The following is a 20091-nucleotide window of genomic DNA, read 5'->3' as shown; positions in this document are numbered from 1 at the left end:
AGGTTAATGTTGTATCATAATGTGTCTGCTCTTACATTGTATGCCTTTAGAGATGATCAATGATAGATAACCAGATAACAGAGATAGAGATTGCTTTTCGACACAGCCCAAAGGAACGACCACATGATGGTTCCCCTTCTCCTTATATAACTGGTACAGTGACACAGAGCATGCATGACATATCATTTTCCTTGTAAAAGTCACTAAAATAGCAGCCACGTTCCTTTTTCTTTCTTTTTTATGAAAACGTTTACCCATTACAGAGAAACGTACAATAATGCACTTGGAACAGTATGGAACAATACAGTTAAAATACAAGTACAAAACAGCTTGAACACAGTAAATGAGCTTATTTGAACATTTCAACTAACACAGCTTTTTTTACATGACAACAACACAACACTTTTTTTTTATGAGCTTAACCCTTTCCTGTCTCACAGGGTAAGGGCCAGTGGCTCAGGTGATCTAGATTATTCTACTGGTTGTATGACTGTTGGATGTTCAGCGTGTCACGCAGCATCAGGTCACGCAGTCGCCACAGCGCGTCAGCCATGGTGTTGTGGGCGCCCTTGCTCTTCAGCCAATGGGACGGCAGCCCTCTCTCCTGCTCTTTAGTCAGTCGGACATCTTTCTTTTTAGCTACTCAAACATGTCCACATAAACACACACATTAGCACACTGACATACTTCACTACATTTTCATTTCACTTCCACTCTAATCTCAATGCAATCATACAGTGTGGGAAGTGGCACACAATAGGTTACATTTTATGATACATTATACAGACGAAGAGACAAATTACACAAATGCCCCGAGAGATGCTGAACATAGTCAAAACAACAAATTGCATTAGATTTTTTTTTTTTTCATATCACACTCAGTCAGTATGTTATTCAATAGGTCATTTACAGCTACCAACCCTGAAATGTACGTTTTTCTTTTCTTTCTTGAAATGACACGAAATAGTGAAATAGTGATATTGAAATAGTGTGAAATCCCTTTCAACGAGGAGGTGAGCTCACCTGAGAGGGTTTGGTCCCATTTGCTGATGGTGGCGGTCTCAGCGTTGAGCCCCTCGATGTACTTCAGGTAGGCCTCAGAGTGGAGCAGCCTCTGGGGCTTGGGTGGCGGGGCCACGAATATAGGTGTGGAGGGCTGCTGGAGGGCTGGCTGCCCCACCTGTCCTGGGTAGGGTGGCGGGGCCTGCTGCCCTGGACCAACCATGCCCATCTAGAGGGGCAACATCTCCATTATTTGTCATATTCAAAGTTATATGACATTTATATTTTTTACAATACATTTTTCTACTCACACAGATGTGTAAACAACACACGTTTCTTTTTTGTAATGTGCAACGAAAAGGATCTTACCTGGGTTCCATAGGGGTGTCCAGGACCCCCAGCCATGCCGTTGACACCTGTGTGTGGGGGGGGGGGGGGTATAAACAGTCACACAGACAGTTCTACTGGCCTCAGCCCTGCGTGGACAAGATGGCTCTCTTATGGGATTATTTCATAATGGCACCCCAGTAGAGAAGGACCCGTTAGAATTGATTTCACAAACACTCTAATCTATTTGAGAGCAGGTCCAGTTAGGGCCATAATACATTATCCTCACTAATCAGCATTGATAATATGACATTATATACGTTATATAAGAACATTTTAAGGCTTTCCTCTCAGATTATCCATATCTATCGAAATAAATGTTGTTTGTAGGTACATAATAATATCCTGCTTATTATTCAACTCAATCTAGTATTCGGTGTTAAACTGAATTATGTTGTTTTCCGGTCTGTGGAGATTCCACTGCGTTCCCCCGTGACATGGGGATGGATCACTCAACAACTAATGATCAGTTCAGGCCGCGTGAGAGGCCGTCGACTGGCTGGTCAGTGGAACACCTCAGCCTTAGAGCCTAGGGTACAGGTACTAGTCTATGGTACAGGTAGAGTCTATGGTACAGGTAGCCCCTCCAGCGAATCAGAATGGCGGACAGGAAGCAACTGCAGAGAGGGGGGGGGGGGGGTGGCAGGGAGGGTGGGGGTGGCTGTGACCCTTACCCGGGTATGGCAAGCCGGGGAACCCTGGCATACCCGTCAGGAGGTGATAGGGTAAGATGGGTAAGATGGGCACCCCCATGTGATGCTGTGGCATGCCAGTCAAACTAACCATCCCGTCAACCGGGCCCTGCAGAGGCATCATAGGTGGCCCATATACACCCATCATGCCTTTGGAAGGGGAGGAGGTTAGTGACACACACACAAACAGGTACATGCATCAGTGAGAGACAACAAGCTAAGAGGACGTCATGCACTAGCTACAGTCTACGGTTAGAATTAGAATACTAACCTGAGCAGATCAGTAAGTAAAAGGAAAGTGTTGACTACAAAAAACGCGGTGGTTCCATGATCACATGACACATCGATCACATGCAATTAATGCACTAATCACAAGCAAGTCGATGAATCGGCACTGATGGTAGAAGGAATGCACTCAAACCGCTATGCTTTTTGAGTGACGTTAGAAGAAGTAGGGTGTCAGAGGAAGACAATGCACGGCACTACGATGCAAGATGAGCTGAGGGGTGGAGGAGGGATATGTAACACAGTCCGATCATTTGGTCCGCATGTCGGCAACCAATCAAAATGATTCGGACTTTTCTTTTGAAACACAGAATTACGTTTCAACGTTGTTGAGAATGACAACACAAACTCGCTAGTCGAGCCAAAATACTGCAAGGCAATGGATTGGGTGAGTAATCCCCACTGCTACCTAGTTAACTATAACACTACTTTACATTGTTAGCAGGCGCACAAAACAAGCTGTGTTAGTTGACTAGTGATGTGTCGTTGATTTTCAACAATACTAAAAATGTATTCACATTTTTGGAAAGAAAAGTCCGATCATTACATCAGATCCCGACATGAGGACCAAAGCATTAGAACGTGTCACATATGAAAAAAAAATGAAAAAAAAGGGCAGAATCATTCTAGCAGTTCAGCTTCTTATTCCAGCTCCAAGTGGTTTCCATCCACATCTGTGAGGGGTTACCTGACACAGCCTGCGTCATGCTGGGCCTAAGCATCCCCATGGGGGTCGGGGGGGGCACCACGCCCATCAGCGCCCCTACTGGGGTACCTGCTCTAGGGGAAGCCTGCTGCTGGGCCGCCCTCTCCCGCTCCTGCTGCTCCGCCACCTTGGCTGCTCGCTCTGCAACACACACACGTGGACAGTACCAGTCAAACGTTTGGACACACTCACCCCATTCAATCGAATGGGAAAAGTGTGTCCAAACGTTTGACTGGTACTGTATGTATTGTTGATAATGCTGAGTGTGTAATGTAATGTACAATCGAGAGAATGCCAAGAGAATGCCATCAAAGCTGTCATCAAACTTCATGTTATTTTATGTAAACCAGCTCTTTTCCCTTCTTGTTTTTAGTTTTTTTTTTTCCTAGCACCAGGGGAGCCCCCCCTCCCAAATTTCGTTGTTTGGTACCTGTACTATATCAATGACAATAAAGACCATTAATTCATTCATTCATTCATCAAAGCTAAAAGGTGGCTACTTTGAAGAACCTGAATATAAAACATATTCTGGTTTGTTTAACACTTTTTTTGTTCACTACATAATTCCATGTGTGTTCCTTCATAGTTGTGATGTCTTCATCATTCATCTACAATGTAGAAAATAATATATAAATAAAGAAAAACGTTGAATGAGAAGGTGTGTCCAAACCTGGTACTGTATACAACAGTACTGTGTGTCTAAGAAAAATGGGAGTCTCTAGGACATGAAAGTGTATGCTATCCTTTAAAAACAAAAAAGGTACCACAGTCAGTTTTTATTAAGAGGCCATTTCTCTCTCTTACCCTCGTACTCGGCTTTCTTGGTGGCCTCCAGGCTCCTCCACTCCGTGCCCACCAGGCGGCTGAGCTCCCCGAAGGAGAAGTCGGGGTGCTGGGCCTTGATGACCGCCCGCATCTCGCTGCTGAACAGGATGTAGCCGCTCATGTTGATCTTCCTCTTCGAGCCCTCCTTCTTGGAGAGGCCCTTCATGGACTTTGGAGTCGTCTGCGGTCAAAGAAGGAAGAGCGTTGGGTCGTTTCGATATAATACAACACGCGTTCAAGATGAACTTTATTATTCAAGTTTCTGTACACACACCGGCCACCTGGCTGTCTCAGGAGTCAGGAGGCTGTACTTTTTTTTTTTTGAATGAGGCAGTCCCACTCATATTTTTTTCATTTTATTGACAGATACAGTAGAGATTTAGACAGGAAGGATGGATGAGAGAGAGAGGAGGGATGACATGCAGGATATGTCCCCGGCCGGAATCGAACCGGGGACCCTGCAAAAAGTGGTCAACGCTACCTAAGCGCCCCTGGAGGCTGTACTCTGACCTTCACCCACACCTTAGGAGTGAACGCTGCCACGCTGACCTGCTGAGGGGTGTACGGCATGACGTCCTGGTCGCTGGCCAGAGGGGTCTGAAGCTGAGGCCGGGACTGACCGTCACCCCCCTCCCCCTCGTCCTCCCCCAGGTCCTCCAGCTCCTCGTCTGTCATGTGGGCAAACTTGGCCTCCAGCTCCTGGATCTTCTTGTCCAGCAGAGGGGACGGCTCCTTCTGGGGCACGATCAGCTTCCTGTAACGGGACACGAGGGGGGAGTGGGACTGGGTGCAGTTACACCTGGCCAATCGGTTTGTACCGTAACTAAAAGGAGTGTTTGTGGAATTCAGGGTGACACTCAAACCTGTGTTGTGGAGACTGAGGCAGGCACATGAAGGAATCGGAACTCACCTGAAGTAGTAGATCTCATCCTCCACCACCTTCCCAGAGAGGGAGAAGCGCTTGAGGCCTTTGAACTTCTTCATCTGCTTCTCGCTCTCGATGTAGCGACTCTCACACAGGAGTACGTCCTCCTCAGGCACTTCAGTCGGCCGGCACGAAAGGTAATCCTTGAAGGAGGACACGGCACACTTCCCTGTGAACGAGTGAGAGACACGGAAGGCATGGCAAATGTCCGTTGAAAAACATGTTATAATAAACCAGGATGAAACCAAGGTCAATCAAGATGAGTTGGCTATCAAAATAAAACAAATAAAAAACAAAAACATTAGCCATGGACGTGATTGTTCAATTACCTATGATACAGGTCATGGGGCAAGCCTCTTCAAGGTTGCTAAGGAACACTTCTTTTTTATAGAACATCTTGGTGGGCTCGTGTTCCGTTTCCTCGGGGTGGATGAAGATCGGCCCGAAAAAGTAGGCCGCTCCGTCTCGCACCCACATCTTTTCAATCCTGCCCGACATGAAACGTAGCATTTCAAACCCACCGTCTTTCGTGTTTATTTGACTGCACTGGATCTCCAAAGTTGTAGTTAACCTACCTGCCCACTCGGTGGCGCACTAGCCCGTGGGCTCTGATGAAGACGCAGTCTCCCACTTTGAGCCAGGAGTCGTTGTAGCAAAGCTGCTCGTAGTACTGACAGCCTGGTTCTCCGTTGCTCATGTCCAGAGGTACATTCTCTCTCTCCTTCGGACACACATGCAGTCAAGATGTTTTATATTTATTATTACTGCACATTTTTATCATCGATGCCTAACCTTTCTACTTCCTAGTGCAGTGGTTCTCAAACCTCTCCTTGGGGACCCCCCAGCCGCTCCTGGTGGTGGAACAGATCAAATATGTGGAGTGGCTGGGGGTCCCTGAGGAGAGGTTTGAGAACCACTGTCATAATGCACTCACCTTATCTAAAATGGCCACATGGTCTACAGCTTTGCCCTCCTCTGGTATCTCTGGAGGCTTCTCCACGTGCTTGGGGGCAAACATGGACGCTACCCGAACGACGGGTAACGGCACATCACGAGGGACAAACCTAACGGAGCTCATAGGCATGGTCCACATCTTGATCTTCTTGAAGGATTTGGCCTTGGCCGAGTACCGAGACTCACAGACGTAAACATCCTCGGCCCTGAAGCCATCTGGGTGAAGTTTGAAGTACTCCTATTGTCAGAAACAAAAACAAAAAAAACATTGAAGACTGCAGTTAAGACGGCCTTTCTCACGCTTCGGGTTCTTTGGCAAAAGTAGGGGAGCTTTGATTACCTTCACGAACATGACCACACATTTGCCCAGAATCTTGCTGACGGGAATTTTGTTGTAGTAGTCGCTCTTGAAGACCTCTTTCTCCAGGAACTTGCGTGTAGCGAGATGGAATGTTTCATTTGGCCTGTAGAACCAGCAACCATAAAGCCACTTCTCACCTGTAACGGAAGAGGGAAAACATAAATATTGGACGTCAATACAGGTATTTGGGGTGTGTTTCCCAAGGACACACAAGGTTTGAGTGTGTTTCCCAAGGACACCTCAACATCTGGCCAGTTGGGGTTCGAAACGCTGATCTGCCGACCTTGCGATCATTAGACACCGGTTCTACCTCCTGCGCCACAGCCGCCCCCAATCACTTCTGAGGCTGCTCATGAGGCAGTGGAGATGGTGAGGTGGTGAGAGGGTGAGAGGGTGAGATGGTGAAATGGTGAGCCTCCCTCCCCCCCTCCCTCCCTGCCACCCTCCCTCCCTCCCTCCCTCTGAGGCTGCTCCTGAGGCAGTGGAGACGGTGAGGGCCTGACCTGCGTCATCCTGCCACAGACGGTCGATGCAGACGATGTGAGGCTGCAGGTTGGCCTCCGCAGGCTCCACGTAGACGTAGTCTCCCACGTGGTACATGCTGTCCTTGAAGCTGCAGTCCTGGCTGTAGGTCCGCTGGGGGCCGGACTGCCACGCCCCGCCCGCCGAGTCCTCGCTCTTCTCAGCCTCTGTGGGTTCATGAATACATAATAAATAAAAACAGAAAATGACCGAAAAGGTGTAGGGCTGAAGCAAATATCTTATAGTGCCTACCCTTTTCAATGTTACTTTATTTTATTTTATTATTGTGTGTCGATTGAGACCGGGGGGTAGTGGTGGTCTTGGGGATAGTGAGTTGGACTGATGATCGGAAGGTCATGAGTTCTAATCCTGCCTGGAACACCACCACTGCGTGTGTCCTTGGGTAAGGCACTTAGCCTTAAATTACTCCAGAGAGAATGTCCCTGTAATCTCTAATTGTCAATCTCTTTGGATTAAAAAGCGTCTGCTAAATGGTACATTATTAATTATTAGACCGGCTTGACACACTGTACCTTTTTTCTCCTCCTCCCTCTTGAGCTGGTCCTCCTCCGTCTCCTTGGGAAGCTTCTCCTTCTTCTCCTTCTCCACGTCGCTGTGCAGGTGTTTGGAGGTGTAGCTGAGGGCGGGGGAGAGCAGGATCTCTCCGTTCTTACACAGCTCGTCGCGGATGCGGATGAAGAACTGCTGCAGCTCCACCGCGTCCTCGAAGATCTCAGAGTCCGTCCTGTCATGAAACAACGAAACCAGGGGCGCTTAGGTGGCGTAGTGGGTTAAGCGTTGACCATGTAACCGCAGAGTCCCCGGTTCGATTCCGGCCGGGGACATATCCTGCATGTCATCCCTCCTCTCTCTCTCTCACCCATCCTTCCTGTCATAATTTATACTGTATGTCATTAAAAAGAAAAATATGAGTGGGACTGCCCCACTCAGAAAAAATAACTTAAAAAAAAAGAAAAAAGAAAAAAACACGGTTTATTTACGTTACGTAACCTGGGTCATCGTATCGCTGATTCGATCTAGGGTTAAAATTATCCAAGGATTATACTGGTGAGGAAGAGAAAATGTGACAGCAGCTGGTGAAAGCGGGAACATGTCAGCGACCGATGTTCAGACTTTTATTTCCGAAAAATGTAAATACATTTCGACGTTGTTGAAAATCGACGACACGCTCGCTAGTCAAGCAGAAACATTGCGATGCGATGGATTGGGTGAGTAATCCCCACTACTGCCGTTCTGATCGGGTCGCCGACTTGTTCACGCTTTCACCAGCTGCTGTCACAAAACACCTCAAAAAAAAAAAAAAAAAATCTTTCTTTAACTGCACCCCACCTGTGCATCCGCCTGGCTTTCTCCAGCACCTCGACCATGTGATCCTGGAACACGTCCAGCCTCTTGTAGCAGCCTCGGTCCACGTTCCCCCGGATGATCTCGAAGTTCAGCGGCGGCTTGTCCGGGGCGCCGGGGTCCCTGGCGGGGATCTCCGCCAGCGAGTCGCTGTAGCAGCGGCCCTCGTCGTCCTGGTGACCGAGCACGGAGACGAAGAGGCTGCGGACCAGCTCCTGGATGAGGCGGGCCACGTCGGGCACGCGGGCGTCCTCCCCGCCCTCCAGGTCGCGCCGCGTCTCCAGCAGCACGCGGTGCAGCATCAGGGCGTCGCGGTAGATCAGCGACTGGGGCTCGTTGTAGGTGCAGGCGTTGTTGAACATCAGCACCAGGTCTTCCACCAGCGCGTCCACGTCCTGGTACTTGTTGGCCAGCATGTGGCTCTTGACCTTCTCCATGTCCACGGGCTTCTTGATGGCGACGTAGTAGTCGGGCAGCTCGGCGCGGGACGGCAGCCGCAGGAAGATGGTGCTGAGGCGGCGGCCCCGCTTGTCCGTGAAGCTCTTGACCGCCTCGTAGAGCTCGTTGAGCTTCTGCTGCAGAGGGGTCAGGTACTTGGACTTCTTGTGTGTGATGCCGCTCTTCCCTGTTCATTACAAAACGGAATCAACACTTTAAAAAAAAAACGAACCCATGAATAAAGCAGTGAGTTTACATAACAACATGCAACATTTCCTAGCGTTGTTGTTTTTTTGCATGACATTACAATTGCTGTGTGTGAGTGTGTGTGTCTTTGTGTGTGTGTGTTAATAATCAATCACTTTTTTTTTCATAATTGTTTAGATGAAGTGTCAATGGTTAAAATAAATAGACTATAATCAATTACATAACATGACAAATGATAAGCCAAATTGCGGTTGCATACTTATTTTCAACTTTGGGGAAATCATGTCGTCATCGTCAGGCAGCGGTCCCAGATCCCTCCGCTTGTCCTTCAGGAGCTTCTCTAGGACGTTGGCATCGTTATACACCTGGAACCAGACCAGGACACAACGTCGTGGTGAAGGGTGTTCTCTGCCCAACACAGCTGCTGCACTGCGTACCCTAATGAACAACAAATCCACTATCCACTGTCAACCTCACCACGGCTGCGTTCGTAAAATTCGGAGCGCACACCGGGTTCAACGTCATAAAGGGACCGAGTAATTTGATCGGACAAGAGGCATTCCGTGAGTGCTGATCAGATTTCCAGAGCGAATTATTTTACGAACGCAGCCTATGTGTGGACTCTCACCTGGGACCCCTCCTCGTTGTAATGGCGCGCGTTGCGGAACATGCGCTTCATGTCCTCGGCCAGAGGCTCTTCGGTGGCGTACTTCTCCGAGCGGATGTTGTGGTCGATGGTCCTCAGGTCCATGGGCTCCAGGATGATCTTGTAGTAGTCGGGGTAGTCCTTCTTGGAGGGCTTGACCATGAAGAGGTCGCAGAGCCTCCGGCCCGTGCCCGCCTCCCGGGCCTCCGTCACGGCCGCGTACAGAGCCTTCATCCTGTTCTTCTTGGTGTTTTTCTTGTGGCTGAGAACCAAACAAACAAATAAACGGTTCATAAATGAATAATAAACGACAAGAAGCAGCGCGGGCTGTGCACAGGGCTTTCATCTTCTTGTTTTGCGTTGTCATCAATAATTCACCAAATCACAATCTTTCATGTACTGTAAAGCTGTTTACATCGTTCAAAAGAGTAAACAAATCAAATCGAATCAAATTTTTATTCGTCTGTTTATTTGTCATATACATTTACATACATTTAGCAGCGACGCCTTATTCCAAAGCGACTTACAATCAATACGTTTACAACCGTAGATGGTGCAAAGAAATGCTTAGGCCGGGCAAGCTAGCTACTCAACAGTGCAACAAAGCAATAATACAAAAAGATTTAGCAATAGTAGCAATAGTGATAGTGCCAATAGTATTTAGAAGCAGAAACACGACAACAGTAGTGAGTAGTAGTAGTGTGTAACAGTAATGTTGTGTTTACCTCTTCCTCTTAGTGCTGCCGGAGTCAGACATGGTGGAGGAGAGCACGCTGTCGTCCCCGTCCTCGTCCTCCCGCCGCAACAGCTCCTTCCTCTTCATCTGGAGAGAGGAGACAGACAAACACCCAGAGCGTGCGCACACACACACACACACACATATGCACACACACACACACACACACACACACACACACACACACACACACATATGCACACACACACACACATATGCACACACACACACACACACACACATATGCACACACACACACACACACACACACATTATGCACACACACACACGCACGCACGCACGGCACGCGCACACGCACACACACACACACACACACACACACACATATGCACACACATATGCACACACACACACACACACACACACAAAGACAGAACACCTTTAATTAGTATACAGGTGAACACAGAGGACAGTTGCCAAACAGTGTGGCAGGCAACCCTGTGTCAATGTTTAACAAGGGTTAGACTAACGGTATCATCTCATTCGCGAGTGAGACAGTGGGGTTGGTTACTTTCTTCCCAACTTAAAACCGCTGATAAAAACATAACACATGGAAATACACTATAACTAATAGCTGAGTTTAGGATTGAACTTCCTGTGGCCTGGGGTGGTCCAGTGGTCTAGCACCATGGCCTGGGGTGGTCCAGTGGTCTAGCACCATGGCCTGGGGAGGTCCAGTGGTCTAGCACCACGGCCTGGGGTGGTCCAGTGGTCTAGCACCACGGCCTGGGGTGGTCCAGTGGTCTAGCACCATGGCCTGGGGTGGTCCAGTGGTCTAGCACCGTGGTCTACAGTGCACACATATGCCCATGTCGGCATGGGTTCGAATCCGGCCCGTGCCCTGCTGACAACTTTCTTTCCTGTCTGTCTTCACTGTATCTGTCCAATAAAATAAAAAATATGAGTGGGACTGCTTAAATAACTTCAAAAGAAAAAAGAAAAGTATTGAACTTCCCAGCGTGTCGACCGGTCCGGTGACTGACCTGCTGAAGGTGCTGGAGCTTCAGCACGCGCTTGTAGATGGGCGAGTGGGGAACGTTGTAGCGTTTGGCGTTCTCAAACATCAGGGTGAGGTCGGCGTCGAGGTGCTCCACGCTCTCGTACTCATTGTTCTTCATCTTGGCCCTGCGGGGGAATGAAGGGCTCTCACATGTGGGAAAGGAGGGGATAGAAATATACCGTACAGTGCATGTGATGATGTCAGAATGAGATCAAAACAAACCATAAAATAATCATAATAATTCTTCCTTCTTCTAGCATTATGACTGCCAATGGCCCCTGGCCCGAGCATACACTAGATAACTTTTTCTTGCGATGACTGATGGATAGATGATTCACTCACTTAGACAAATGTATTTGTTGTAAGTCGCTTTGGATAATGCCGTCTTGCTAAATGCCAGAAATGTAAATGTAAAAAAGATTTACCCTTCTGAATAAAAGCAAAAGTGCAAAAAGTGATATAAGAGCACGACATAAATAGAACAAGAATGGTAGTGATAGGTGACTATGTAATATACAGTTATGTGCAGAGGTAGTATAGTAAACATCCGTTTAGTTTAGAGGAATATACAGTTATGAGCTATGTTTACGCATCCACCGTAGCTGCTGAAAGGGCTGTAAAGAGCCCCTAAATCCTGCCCAGAGAGGTTGTGGGTGGCCTACCTGATCTGGTGCAAGGAGATGGGCTGGCTGATCTGCAGGTAGTAGTCAGGGTAATCCTTCCTGGAAGGCAGCTGGTGGAAGGGTTCGGAGACCAGCTGGCCCTGGCTGTTCCTGCCCCCGCGCACGGCCTCGTACAGCTGGAAGATGGGGTTACTCATGTCCATGCTGGAGTGCATGCTCTCCGCCTCCGACTCCCCCTCGTCATAGTGGACAGACCCTGAGCAACGCCACAGAGAGAGGCAGGTTATTATTTATTTATTTCAAGTTATTTTTTCTGAGTGGGGCAGTCCCACTTATATTTTTCTTTTTTTAATGACAGATATAGTAGAGATTATGACAGGAAGGATGGGTGAGAGAGAGAGAGGAGGGATGACATGCAGGATATGTCCGCGGCTGGAATCGAACCGGGAACCCTGCGGTTACATGGTCAACGCTTAACCCGCTACGCCACCTAAGCGCCCCCGGCAGGAGTCACATTAGATGGATCTTGGTAGTTCACTGTGAAACCCTCATCTCGCAGTCTACATCGCATTCATGTACACTATATGGACAAAAGTATTGGGACAACCCGAACATCACACCCATATGTGCTTGTTGAACTTCTCATTCCAAAACCATGGGCATTAATATGGAGTTGGTCCCACCTTTGCTGCTAGAACAGATTCCATTCTTCTACTACATTTTAGAATACGGTTGCGGGGATTTGCTCCCATTCAGCCACAAGAGCATTAATGAGGTCGGCCACTGATGTTGAGCGAGAAGGACTGGCTCGCAGTCGGCGTTCCAATTCATCCCAAAGGTGTTGGATGGGGTTGAGGTCAGAGCTCTGTGTGCAGGCCAGTCAAGTTCTCCCAGACCAAACTCAGCAAACCATGTCATTATGGACCTCACTTTGTGTATGGGGGGCCTTGTCATGCTGAAACTGGAAAGGGCCTTCCCCAAACTGTTGCCACAAAGTTGGAGGCATACCATTCTCTAGAATCGCATTGTATGCTGTAGCATTAAGATTTCCCTTCATTGGAACTAAAGGGGCCTAGCCCAAACCATGAAAACAGCCACAGGTGATAATTGTGCCCACATACTTTTGTCCACATAATGTACATTACATGTATGTTTTTGCTTCTTAGTGCTGCTGTTTTTTAAAGTATGCAGCAAGTAATCAGCGTAAGAGGGTAGAGATCTGTAAAGACGCGCCTACAGGAGGGAGAAATAACACTCACCAGAGAGAATGCCATCGTCATCACTCTCATACTGGAGAGCCATGGTGATGGCTGAAAGGCGGTCTCCCTCAGCTGATCTTCTGTTCCTGACGGGCACACACACACACACACACACACACACACACACGCACGCACATACGCACGCACACACACACAGACACACAGACACACAGACACACGCACGCACGCACACATGCACACACAGACACACACACACACACACACACAAATAGACACACACGCAGCAATTGTAATGTAATGCAGAACACAACAATGCTACGAAATGTTGCATATTGTTTGAATCTATCAAAGGTGTACTTTCTGCTTTCTTCCTACAGATGCACAGCACAGAAAAGATACCTGATACGAATGCTGGTTTTGATGGGCTCGGCATGCTCCATGTCAGTCTTTTTCTGTGCAAAGACCTTCTTAATGTTGTTGGCATCCTTCAATCAACAAAAAAGGGAATTGTCACAATGTACAAATTGTCACAGTCACCAAATGTATTACTCCAATCATATTCTAGCACAGCATACCTTAAAAACCTGGGACCCAGGCTCGTTGTAGGTTTTGGCATTCTTCGCCAGGAGATCTATGTCTTTGGACATGGCGCTGACACTTCTGTAGTGACCCATCTGAGGGATACATTGTTCAGTGACTTAAAATACTCAAAGTACTGCTACTTTACTTTGCTTCATTTGCACACTGAACCATGTGTTTTATGGTGTTAATTGTATAGACCTATGTGGTGCTTTTTATTAGCTGACAACAAGGAATTCCAATGTTTGTTTGTTGTTACGACTGCATACCTGTATCTTCTGGGCAATGATTTTCAGATCAATTGGATCCTTTATGATAGCATAATAGTCTGGGTATTGCTGCAATAATAAAAAAAAGAGCATAAAAAACCTAGAAATTCAACAAATGGGGCAGCTGTGGCGCAGGAGGTAGAGCTGGCGTCTAATGATCGCACGGTCGAACCCCGGCTGGCCACATGTCGAGTTGTCCTTGGGCAAGACACTGAACCCCAAAATTGCTCCCAAATACACAGGCTGACGCCTTGCATGGTAGCTTGCTGCCATTGGTGTGTGAATGGGTGAATGAGAGCACCATTGTAAAGCACTTTGGAATAAGCGCTATATAAGTCAGTCCATTTACAAATGCGCAACAGTACATGTTGGGAATGGGTCTTACCATTTTGGAAGGCAGTTTCTGGAACAGGTCACTGATTAGACGGCCTGTGGGCTCTGTGTATGTCACCACTGCATCAAGCAGCTGCTCAAGGACTTCCTTCAGGCAACTGGGTGCATTCTGTGTAAGTCACAGTCAAACACAGTCATGACCAGCAGATGGCGCTCATAGGCCACCAAAGTGAACATCAACAAAGAATTTCATTGTCATTATTGTGCTGCTTGCTAGTGAGTCTGAGCATAATGCAAGTGAGTAACCGGAGAGAGCCACATATGCATTAATTTAATCAAATCCATAACATATTTCATTTATGTACTAGTGCGTCACCTCATCCACATAGGACCCTCCTAGGTTATCTTGGGCATCATCCCCATCCTCGTCATCTTCATCGTAATCTCCTCGCTGGACAAATTCATTCTTGGTGCGTAGGTAGAGATCCCACAGTTTACAGGCTGCTCTGTACTCTGGAGTCTCCGGCTACACAGATACAAAACGTTTCCTTTCGTTTAGGATATTCCAGCTTTGGAATATTTGGCCCCTGGCCCAAGGCAGAAGGTTTATCATGATGACTCCCACACAAAGAAGATCTACCCACATGAAGAAAGGCTCATAAATGTTACTTAGTCTGGGGTGTTCTGTACAAGAGCATTAAGCAGAATCATACCTTATAATAAGTCTTTGCATTGTTGAATAGGAGCTGAAAGTCGCCAGTGAGTTGCTCCACATCGTCATACTCCTCCATCTTCAGCTTCTGTTGGATCTTCATCATGTCAATGGGCTGAGTCACCACGTGATAGTAGTCTGGTTGATTCCTTCAGGATTGAAGACGTTAGTGAATTCAACAACTGAGCCTTGTGTTTTTATCAAGTATGATGCTAATTATATGTTACGGTACATGTGGGAATACGGTACATGTGGGAAAACTAGGGTTGGGGTTAGGTGCTAGGGTGCTCGGGTTAAGGTTAGGGTTAAGGTTAGGGGTAGGGTTAGGGTTAAGGTTAGGGTTAGGATTAGGGTTAGGGTTAGACATGCCAGCATGTACCAAGTCACCCTAGCACCTAACCCTAACCCTAGTTTTCCCACATGTACCGTAACATAATAGCTATATATAATAATTGTTTACAAATTGTGTTAATCATCCTCTTTAGTCTTTTACCTTCTCTTGGGCGCTCTTATGAACAGCTCACATAACATCCTGCCCTGGTCATCCTTATAGTCTCTGATGGTGTTGTACAGTTCATGGCATACGGCGATCTGGGGGCAAAAACACGGTAATCCTTGACAATGACACTGACGTTGACAATGACAATGACACCACAGACAAACACAAATGGTGCACAGACTACATGATTGTATACAGTGACTGTGTGCATTTAGACTTGAGATCCTTCAATTCATGGGAGTCACATTTTAGCTTAAAAGCACGACTACAACAGTCAAGTACGCAAAGGCAAGCATTTTGAAAAATGTCTGTCTCAAAGCAGCGTGGTTCTATGCGTCGCCTACTTACTGGATCCACAGTGGGAATATTCGAGGTTCTTCTCCTCTTCCGACCTACTGACGATGCAGAGGATGACGGCTGGCCATCGTCAAAGTCCCCCCCGCTCACACTGCTACAGGGGGACGTAGCCCTCCTCCTTTTGGAGCCCATGAGTGAAGCGGCCACCTGACAATAGTCCAAAATCATCCAAATCACACATTGCCAAAAATGAGATAAATATATATTTCAGTGATATTTTTAAACCGACATTTTTGAATGGAGCTGTAACTAAAGATTAATAGATATATAATAATACATACAATAATCTGACCATTTTTTATTATCTTTAATTTGTGATTTATTTGTCATAAATCTCTCCTTCTCAGACAGGTGTAGAGGTGATGCTGAGGAGAGGCGGTGGGACAGTTGACTTTTGCTGATTTGACAGTTGCCAGTTGACTTGCTAATTATTGTCCCTCACAACTGACATATTCCTCAAACCTCATACCTAATATTATATTCCTCAAATAGTTACCTCGATAAGTTATTGCTAATATGAATTGTATATGTATCTCTATCATGTAATTAGGAGATTATGGATTATGGAGAAGAGAGAGATGGAGGAGAAGAGAGAGATGGAGGAGAAGAGAGAGGTGGAGGAGAAGAGAGAGATGGAGGAGAAGAGAGAGATGGAGGAGAAGAGAGAGAGAGAGGAGAAGAGAGAGATGGAGGAGAAGAGAGAGAGAGAGGAGAAGAGAGAGAGAGAGGAGAAGAGAGAGAGAGAGAGAGAGAGAGAGAAGAGATAGATGGAGAAGAGAGAGATGGAGGAGAAGAGAGAGAGAGAGGAGAAGAGAGAGAGAGGAGAAGAGAGAGATGGAGGAGAAGAGAGAGAGAGAGGAGAAGAGAGAGATGGAGGAGAAGAGAGAGAGAGAGGAGAAGAGAGAGATGGAGGAGAAGAGAGAGAGAGAGAGGAGAAGAGAGAGAGAGAAGAAGAGAGAGATGGAGGAGAAGAGAGAGGAGAAGAGAGAGATGGAGGAGAAGAGAGAGAGAGGAGAAGAGAGAGAGAGGAGAAGAGAGAGATGGAGGAGAAGAGAGAGGTGGAGGAGAAGAGAGAGATGGAGGAGAAGAGAGAGAGAGAGGAGAAGAGAGAGAGAGGAGAAGAGAGAGAGAGAAGAGAGAGATGGAGGAGAAGAGAGAGAGAGAGGAGAAGAGAGAGAGGAGAAGAGAGAGATGGAGGAGAAGAGAGAGAGAGAGGAGAAGAGAGAGATGGAGGAGAAGAGAGAGAGAGAGGAGAAGAGAGAGATGGAGGAGAAGAGAGAGAGAGAGGAGAAGAGAGAGAGAGGAGAAGAGAGAGATGGAGGAGAAGAGAGAGAGAGAGGAGAAGAGAGAGATGGATGAGAAGAGAGAGAGAGAGGAGAAGAGAGATGGAGGAGAAGAGAGAGATGGAGGAGAAGAGAGAGATGGAGGAGAAGAGAGAGATGGAGAAGAGAGAGATGGAGGAGATAAATATACAATACTATCATGGAATAATGGATATTTAAGCACCATTGTCTAGTATTTGTTTGAAAAATAAAAAAACATCCACACATGCATTACATTAGCAATATATAAGCCATCAAGCATTAATATGTTCTTGTTACTGAGGACCAACTTCTAGAAACAGGATTAAAGAGATGAATGAACAATGTCAATTAAGCAACAGGCTTGGCTAAAGGTGCAAACAGAAAAGCCCCAGTCTCTCTCCAGTAGCTCAGATGACAGTCATACATGCTGCCAGAGGGAGATCACCTAAGGCAGAGAGCACAGCTGGAATCTCAATGTTGACATAATTCGTGAGTTTAGAATGATAAGGTTCTATCTCCGTTTAGAATGATAAGGTTCTATCTCCGTTTAGAATGAGAAGGTTCTATCTCCGTTTAGAATGATAAGGTTCTATCTCCGTTTAGAATGATAAGGTTCTATCTCCGTTTAGAATGATAAGGTTCTATCTCCGTTTAGAATGATAAGGTTCTATCTCCGTTTAGGACAGTTCAGAGATATTGAGCGTCAAAGTTTTTACATTCCATGATTATGTTTTGTGAGATGGAACCTTTGTATTTTATGAATTACTAACTCAAAAATGTCAACATTTAAAAAAAAATAACACCACACAGGCATTAATAAACACCTAATGGATCAGATTATGTAAAAAACTCAATTTTGACAAAAATGGAGATAGAACCGTATAATTCTAACGTGACAATATAAAGGTTCTGCCTGGCCTCATCACCCAGCTAGCTGCTAGCTACCTCTGGCTAACGACGTCGCTCTGGCGTTAGCATCACTGTCTAGACACACAAAGACAACAATGTGAATAAAAAAGCTTCATTTCAAAATGTACGGAATACTTCTGACTAAGACCGGGTGCAAATGCCTACCTTTAGTCTCTAAAGAAACTCAAACCATTCGGGAAAAGGTGTTAGATATGAGATGTTGTTACATGAGGAGAAATTATGTTTGAGAATCAAGTGCCCAGGGGGCATCAATATCGCTAAGAAAATCCAGGTTTAGTCTGACAAGTCTCGCGAGAGTTCCTAAAAATATCCAGGCATATTCTGATAAGTCTCGCGAGAAGTTATCAAAAATAAGCCAGGATTTTCCTTAAGCGATGTTGATGGAATAACCCCCAGGAACAAGCAGGCTGATGGTCACTTCCGTGTTGAAAAAATAAGAGTTTCTTTTCATACCCGCGTGATTTAAAAAACTAATTATTATTTCAAAAGACACTGTTCGTTCAAATTCATTCCATAAATAGGGACAATAAATAAATACTGGCACATTAACGTCCCGTAGTAAGTGAGAATCCCACCCTAACTAGTGTCAAAGCCGTGCGATGGGGTTGTTCAGACTTTTATTTTGGAAGGAGATTCCCAAACGTCCAAACCTCCTAAATGTTGCTGGTTTTGTGAAACATTCAACATCCATATAAAGGTGAATGGAAACTGGAATGCAGACTTCTCAGATACCTTTATACCTTGAGAGACACGACTGGACCACTTGCTGGATCCATGTATGCAATGTATGCAAGAAGAATTAAAGAAAAATAAATAAAAAGAATTAAAAGAATTAAAGAAAAAGCAGAAGAATTGTATGCAAGAAGAGAAACACACAATGTCATGGGAGGAATAGAGAGAGGGAAATAAAGAGAGAGAAAGTGTGTGCGTGTGTGTGTGTGTGTGTGTGTGTGTGTGTGTGTGTGTGTGTGTGTTTGACAGATTGACAGTGCTAACAACTCATTATTTTACACTCCACTTGAGTGTCAAAACTTATGACCATCATCATCATCAGAGTACAAATGTTTTTTATTGAGCCAAATCGTATACAGTATATTGTAGTGTCAATGCTCATTTTCATTTATATGAAAGAAATACTAAATTATATTCACATATCGTCACATAATATGTGAACTATACTTGGAACAGTATTTAAAAACGAAGGCAAATTTTAAATAAACAAAAGCTAAAAGAGCCCTAGTTCCCTATCTTTATCTACCCTTGCCTTCCCTATTTTCTACCAAGCTTCGAATAGAGAATAAAGTCGAGCATCACAGTTTTTAAATGATGATAAAGTATAATCTCTTTGATCAGATGTTGATTGCAAAAAATTGCACCCAGATAGAGCCAAAATTATTATTATTATTATTTTTATTATTAGTAGTATTATTAGTGTTCCTACTACTATTACGTAGTAGGAACAGTATTGTTATTGGTGATATACTTCTTAATATTCTTTTCCCTGCTTTGGTCAAATAGCTCAAAAGGTCCTTGACCAAAAATGCTATAAATGTGCATGCCACAACTAGAGAGCAACAATGCCAGAAATAATTACCATGATTAGACCATAGGTGGCGCTATAATAACAAATAGAAATAATAATAATAATTATAGAATAATAGAAAATCAAGTAACTTCACAATGCAGGCATTTCTACCCCGTTGTATGAAAATATATGAAGCGTACATAATTATGTGTCTTTCCTCATGGGGAACATATTTGCCTCAAGATTGATTGATTGATTGAAAACTTTATTAGAAGATTTGCAGAAGTAGGTACATGAAAGTACATATTACATACAAGGTCAACTAACAGGATAAAAACCCAAGAAAGCCACTGGCTTATTTCAATTGGGGTCCTTGATTCTCAATTCATCGTTACATGTAAGACAGACAAAAAACTAGTACTATCTACAAGATAATACAGACAAATAACTAGTACTATCTACAAGATAGACATACATCCAACATGGGAAGAACAATACAACAAAACATAAGGTATGTACAGCGGGTAGGACAGGTGGGGACATACACCACAGGTGGGGGCGGGGGACAAAACACAAAGTATGTACAGTGGGTAGTTCGGGCAGGGGGACAGACATATAATATGTACAATGGGTAGTTCGGGCGGGGGGACAAAACAACAAGTATGTAC

At 45.6% G+C, this 20091-nt stretch overlaps 1 protein-coding gene across 2 annotated transcripts; it reads right to left on the bottom strand.

Annotated features, from left to right (window-relative positions):
* Positions 1-302: 302 nt before the first annotated feature.
* Positions 303-18152, bottom strand: LOC308173659 (protein polybromo-1-like). 2 transcript variants are annotated; one of them, XM_080548698.1, is made up of 30 exons: positions 18043-18152; positions 15656-15811; positions 15302-15399; positions 14810-14957; positions 14473-14622; positions 14149-14265; positions 13764-13832; positions 13491-13589; positions 13315-13400; positions 12955-13040; positions 11735-11951; positions 11056-11197; positions 10041-10138; positions 9298-9577; positions 8929-9034; positions 8010-8649; positions 7193-7404; positions 6641-6826; positions 6117-6274; positions 5757-6014; positions 5398-5543; positions 5152-5309; positions 4808-4991; positions 4447-4651; positions 3877-4078; positions 3055-3213; positions 2064-2231; positions 1372-1418; positions 1024-1231; positions 303-639 (listed from the first exon to the last, which is right to left on the bottom strand). In XM_080548698.1, the coding sequence occupies exons 2-30, from the start codon at positions 15794-15796 to the stop codon at positions 476-478; spliced, it is 4932 nt and encodes a 1643-aa protein (XP_080404824.1). In that variant the 5' UTR covers positions 15797-15811; positions 18043-18152; the 3' UTR covers positions 303-475. The 2 variants fall into 2 exon arrangements, with proteins under 2 accessions (XP_080404824.1, XP_080404825.1); XM_080548699.1 differs by lacking the exons at positions 11735-11951; positions 12955-13040; positions 13315-13400; ... (6 more) ...; positions 15656-15811; positions 18043-18152 and having other exon boundaries at positions 4420-4651; positions 11056-11181.
* Positions 18153-20091: the final 1939 nt, after the last annotated feature.

Source organism: Nansenia antarctica, assembly GCF_963989245.1.
Source record: "Nansenia antarctica genome assembly, chromosome: 18".
NCBI classification, from domain to species: domain Eukaryota; kingdom Metazoa; phylum Chordata; class Actinopteri; order Argentiniformes; family Microstomatidae; genus Nansenia; species Nansenia antarctica.
The sequence above is the reverse complement of the archived record's forward strand: the minus strand, read 5'-3'. Positions and strand labels throughout refer to the sequence as shown.